The 5,387-nt window shown below is 43.4% G+C and overlaps 1 protein-coding gene across 1 annotated transcript; it reads right to left on the bottom strand.

The window, feature by feature from the left end:
* Positions 1–842: 842 nt before the first annotated feature.
* On the bottom strand, positions 843–3,380 carry LOC123515619. Its single transcript, XM_045274409.1, has 2 exons — positions 2,171–3,380; positions 843–1,644 (listed from the first exon to the last, which is right to left on the bottom strand). The coding sequence occupies exons 1-2, from the start codon at positions 2,970–2,972 to the stop codon at positions 1,595–1,597; spliced, it is 852 nt and encodes a 283-aa protein (XP_045130344.1). The 5' UTR covers positions 2,973–3,380; the 3' UTR covers positions 843–1,594.
* Positions 3,381–5,387: the final 2,007 nt, after the last annotated feature.

The following is a 5,387-nucleotide window of genomic DNA, read 5'->3' as shown; positions in this document are numbered from 1 at the left end:
TACACAAAGACACACAATATATATATATATGATACATTCTTCTCCTTTTTTTTCTTTTTCTTTTTCTCCTCCTTCTCCTCCTCCTCCTCCTCCTTCCTCTTCTTCTTCTTCTTCTTCCTTCTTAAATAGTGTCCCTTTTGTCTCTAGGGAACAATGCAAAAGAAATAAACGATATAATTTACATTTATCGAATTTGCGAATAGAGAATACCCGGTACACATGAAAACACTGAACAAAGGTCTTCACATTACTTCTTGTCTGTTCATACACTGCGCTCTTATAGAAGTCACGCTGTTTGTCTTATTTCACACTTTAGTTTATAAGCCATTACTATGTCTATTTGCTATTCTAAAGGAGTTTGTTCCTATATAACACCTTAAAAAAAAAAAACACAGACACAGATACAGGCAGACAGACAGACAGACAGACACTCTCTCACTCACTCACTCACTCACTCACTCTCTCTCTCTCTCTCTCTCTCTCTCTCTCTCTCTCTCTCTCTCTCTCTCTCTCTCTCTCTCTCTCTCTCTCTCTCTCTCTCTCTCTCTCTCGGGTGAGTCTATGTGGTCATATTTTGAAAAGACTCAAAACACTTTTTACCTTTGGCAAATACCAAGCTAACCATTAATTTAAAAGAGGATGACCTTAAAAAGACCGTCCAAACCTTGAAAACATAACCAACACTTTTCATGTAATAGAAGTTCTTTTAGCTAGAGATGAGATGTAAAGATAATGATGACACACTAAGACCTACAACATAAAAAGACCATCAACAAAGATCACACCTACAATCATGGAATCAATGATGCAAACATAAAAATCGATGCAAAAGAAAAGAAAAAGCCAAAAAGAATAATAAAGAACCAAGTGGATACGAGTATTGACAAGCCAAGACAAAAGGGGCCGCCGTGGTACAGTGGAACCATGCGTGCTTTGGGATCCTAGAGGTCTCCAAGCGCACGGGTTCGAATCCTGTCCACGGTCTGAGTGTAGGTTGGGCTTCCTCACTCGGGGCAAGGGTTTCCTAGCGGGTGGGCTTTAAGATAGGAGGTACCCTAAAAAGTATCCCCTTTAGTCCATAAATTCCCGTGAAAAGCCCACATGGTATAAAAAAAAGACTCATACATAGAGCCAAAGATGGAAACAACTATTAAAAGCTAAAAATAAAAGTCGTGTTTTGGCAATAGGAGAGCAAAAAGAGGTCTTCCTCTGAATATATAATAGAAGAAGAGACGCTAAAGAAAAGCAAGGAAGGAAAGAGTTAGTAGTGATTATTGAAGACATCTTATATCCAACAAAGCACAGAACTGCAATATTTGGTTCCACTTAACAGGACGTCACCAAATATAAGGCTGGCATTTCATGACTTAAACAACGATATCGTCAAGAAAATAAAAGCAATGATTGATGGCTGTTGACAGATCTTCGCCTGTATAGACTTCCATACAGGATATTGATGGATCCTTGCCTGTCTATATTTCCATACTGGCTGTTGGTGGGGTGTTGTGCGTAAGCAGCAGTTTCAGACAGGCTGTTGGCGGGATGTTGCGTGTCAGCAGCAGGTTAAAGGTTGAGACAGGCTGCTGACATCATTTTATTCACGTGGTGGTGCTACTGTGTGTTCTGTGAGCATTCTTCGTACATCTGAAGGCAAAGGAAACGACTGATATCACTCTACTAATACTGATACTCATGCTTCTGCTGATACAACATGAGCAGAAAGAACAACAACAACAACAAGTAATGCTGCTGTTACTACACCATCTGCTATTACTACTACTGCTGAGGCAAATACTACCACTATTACTACTACTACTATTACTACTACTACAATTATCCCTACTACTATTTCTAATGCAGCAGCAGCCACTATTATTACTATTGCTACTACTGCTCTGCTACTACTATTACGTCTTCTACTACTACTACTACTCCTACTACTACTACCACTACAATATTATTAATACTACCTGTATTACTACTACTACTACTACTACTACTACTACAATATCATTAATACTACTTCTATTACTACTACTACTACTCTAACATGACTACTGTCTACTACTATTACTACCACTACTACTATCACTACTACTACTACTATTGCCGAAAAAGAAAGTACTATTGTATTACAGAAAGAGAATTTCATCTTCCACTGCTGACTTACCGTGTCGTTTCATCACCAACAGCACCAACATCACCACCACCACCAGTACCGTCGCTGCAGCTACGCCTTCTATGGCTCCCACGGGCATAGAGAATGGAGGCGTGCATGGATGGTATCGGTGCAGACGTGGTGTGAGCGTGGCAGAGGTTGTTATGGGTTTAGGAGGTGGTGTTGTTGGCTTGGTAGAGGTTATTGTGGGCGTGGCAGGAGATATCGTTATTGGTAAATGGTTTGTAGTTGTGCACTCGGGAGTGGAATACCCAGAATCTCCTTTCCTCCATTGAGGGATTTGGCCACAGCGTTTTTCCAAGTAGTAAAATCTCCATTGTGAGGCACCAGAAGCCCAGACATAGAAGCCGTCAAAAACGTACATGTAGAAGATCCTCTTGGTACACTGTTTAATGCACATATTTGTCCTCACCTGGAATTTGTAATCCGTCCAATCTCGGCCAGGAATTCCTCCTATGCCCAATAATTTCACTTGCATCCACAGTGTCCACCACTGCCAGTCGTCACCCGAGAAACAATGTTCATCCAGCACGAGCTTTATGTACTCGTGGCTTCCTTCCAAATTCAGCAAAATTTTCAGGTCTTGCTGTGGATGCACGTACACGGTTGTGTTTATTTGCAAATCTGATGATTCGTGTGCAGCGGTAATGAAGCGGTATTCATGGTCTGTGGTTTGAAAAACGGGGGAACATTGCTGGGCATGGGCAACGCCAAGGAATCCTCCAGGCGTCAGCAGCAGAAGCAGCAAAGGGATGAGGAAGAGGAGGAGAAGGAAGGCAGCCGTGTCCTTCATGAGAGAGAGAGAGAGAGAGAGAGAGAGAGAGAGACTAACACCAGCGGGGAGGTGGCCTGGGGAGGAGCGAACGCACACTGATCAGACTGTGGGTGGAAAGCGGAGCCGAGGTGGGAGGCGCGGCGGAGGTAGCTGGGCGCCTTAAAACACCCATGCCAGGCGTTGACGCCTGGCTGACGGCAGTGAGGGCACTTCCACTTGAGGTATCTGCTGTAGGTGTGTCTGAGCCCTGTACCTTGACCCGGAGTCCTGGGAGACTGGTGCCGGGCCAGTAGAAGACGGCTGGGGCCGGTGAGGGCAGGCGAGGGAATGATGCTGGCCAGAGCACCAGGCGCACTTCTCAGGACGGGAACAGAAGCGCGAGATCTGGCCGAGGCCTCAACCAAAGACTATAGATAAAACAAGACTGCAAAGATTGCCATTCACCAAAAGAAATTCGTGTCGCCAGCAAAGATGCCAGATTTTTTTTTTTTTTTTTTTTTTACATTACAAGGGCACTGGCCAAGGGAAAACAGTGTTGGAAAAAAAAAAATCCCGCTGGTTGCCAGGCCCTGTTTAGAGGAAAGTAGGAGAAAGAAAAAACAAAAAAATCTAAAAGGAGGGTCCAGTTAACGTAAGAGGTGTCTTGACACTCCTCTTTTGAAAGAGTTTAAGTCATAGGCAGGTGGAAATACAGACACAGGTAGAGAGTTCCAGAGTTTACCAGTGTAGGGAATGAAGGAGTGAAGATACTGGTTAACTCTTGCATTAGGAAGATGGACAGAATAGGGATGAGAAGAAGTAGAGAGTCTTGTGCAGCGAGGCCGCAGGAGGGGGGAAGGCAAGCAGTTAGCAAGTTCAGAAGAGCAGACAGCATGAAAACAGCGGTAGAAGACAGATAAAGATGCAACATTGCGGCGGTGACTTAAAGAATCAAGACAGTCAGTTAGAGGAGAAGAGTTGATAAGACGAAAAGCTTTAGATTCCACCTTGTTTAGTAAAGCTGTGTGTGGATCCCCCCCAGACATGAGAGCCATACTCCATACATGGGCGGATGAGGCCCTTGTACATAGCAAGCAGCTGGGAGGGAGAGAAAAATGGACGAAGACGCCACAGGACACCTAACTTCTTGGAAGCTGATTTAGCAAGAGTAGAGATGTGAAATTTCCAGTTTAGATTTTTAGTGAAGGATAGACCGAGTGTGTTTAATGTAGAGGAGAGGGGAAGTTGAGTGTTATTGAAGAAGAGAGGATAGTTGTCTGGAAGGTTATGTCGAGTAGATAGTTGTAGAAATTGAGTTTTTGAGGCATTGAACAAAACCAGGTTTTCTCTGCCCCAATCAGAAACAAGTGAAAGATCAGAAGTTAGGCGTCCTATAGCATCTCGCCTTGAGTCATTTAATTGTTGTTGGGTTGGGCGTCTGTTGAACGCTGTTGAATAATGCAAGGTGGTATCATCAGCATAGGAGTGGATAGGGCATTGAGTCAGATTTAGGAGATCATTGATGAATAATAGAAAGAGAGTGGGTGATAGGACAGAACCCTGTGGAACACCACTGTTGATAGTTTTAGGGAAGAACAGTGACCGTCTACTACAGCAGCAATAGAACGATCGGAAAGGAAACTGGAGATGAAGGTACAGAGAGAAGGATAGAATCCGTAGGAGGGTAGTTTAGAAATTAAAGATTTGTGCCAGACTCTATCGAAGGCTTTCGATATGTCAAGGCCGACAGCAAAGGTTTCACCGAAGTCCCTAAAAGAGGATGACCAAGATTCAGTTAGGAAAGTAAGAAGATCACCAGTAGATCTGCCTTTACGGAAACCATACTGGCAATCAGAGAGAAGGTTGTGAGCTGATAGATGCCTCATTATCTTCCTATTAAGGATAGACTCAAAGGCTTTAGAAAGGCAGGAAATCAAAGCTATAGATACCGCTAGAATAGTGAATAACAGCGCCATCCATTGAGTGAACCGCAAACTAACGCCTTTGTAAACAAACAGCGCCACGATTTGAATAATCACTTTGAGTTCCTTCCTCCACACACACACACACACACACACACACACACACACACACACACACACACACACACACACACACACACACACACACTACCAATAATGTACTGTAGTACAGTACATATTTACTTCATCCACCTGTGACCCGTTCAAGCTCCCTTAATGGGCAACGTCTGGCTGTCTCGTTAGAGACTGCAGCAGATCAAACAGTGACACACACACACGTGTGTATCGCCTCACTAATTATAAATAGTTATCGCACATGTACAATATACATATATCTCTATGATATACTTATAACTCAAGTTGATACAAGGGAGCTTGAACGGGGTCACAGGTGAAGTAAATATGTACTGTACTACAGTACATTATTGTGTGTGTGTGTGTGTGTGTGTGTGTGTGTGTGTGTGTGTGTGTG

Source organism: Portunus trituberculatus, chromosome 39 (genome assembly GCF_017591435.1).
Source record: "Portunus trituberculatus isolate SZX2019 chromosome 39, ASM1759143v1, whole genome shotgun sequence".
In the NCBI taxonomy this organism is placed as follows: Eukaryota; Metazoa; Arthropoda; class Malacostraca; order Decapoda; family Portunidae; genus Portunus; species Portunus trituberculatus.
Note: the sequence above shows the minus strand (reverse complement) of the source record. Positions and strands in the feature narration are given on the sequence as shown.

Coding starts and splice junctions, on each gene's coding strand:
- LOC123515619 (XM_045274409.1), bottom strand. CDS start 2,972: ATGAAGGACACGGCTGCCTTCCTTCTCCTCCTCTTCCTCATCCCTTTG. Junction 1,645..2,170: donor GTTGGTGATGAAACGACACG/GTAAGTCAGCAG, acceptor CTTTGCCTTCAG/ATGTACGAAGAATGCTCACA.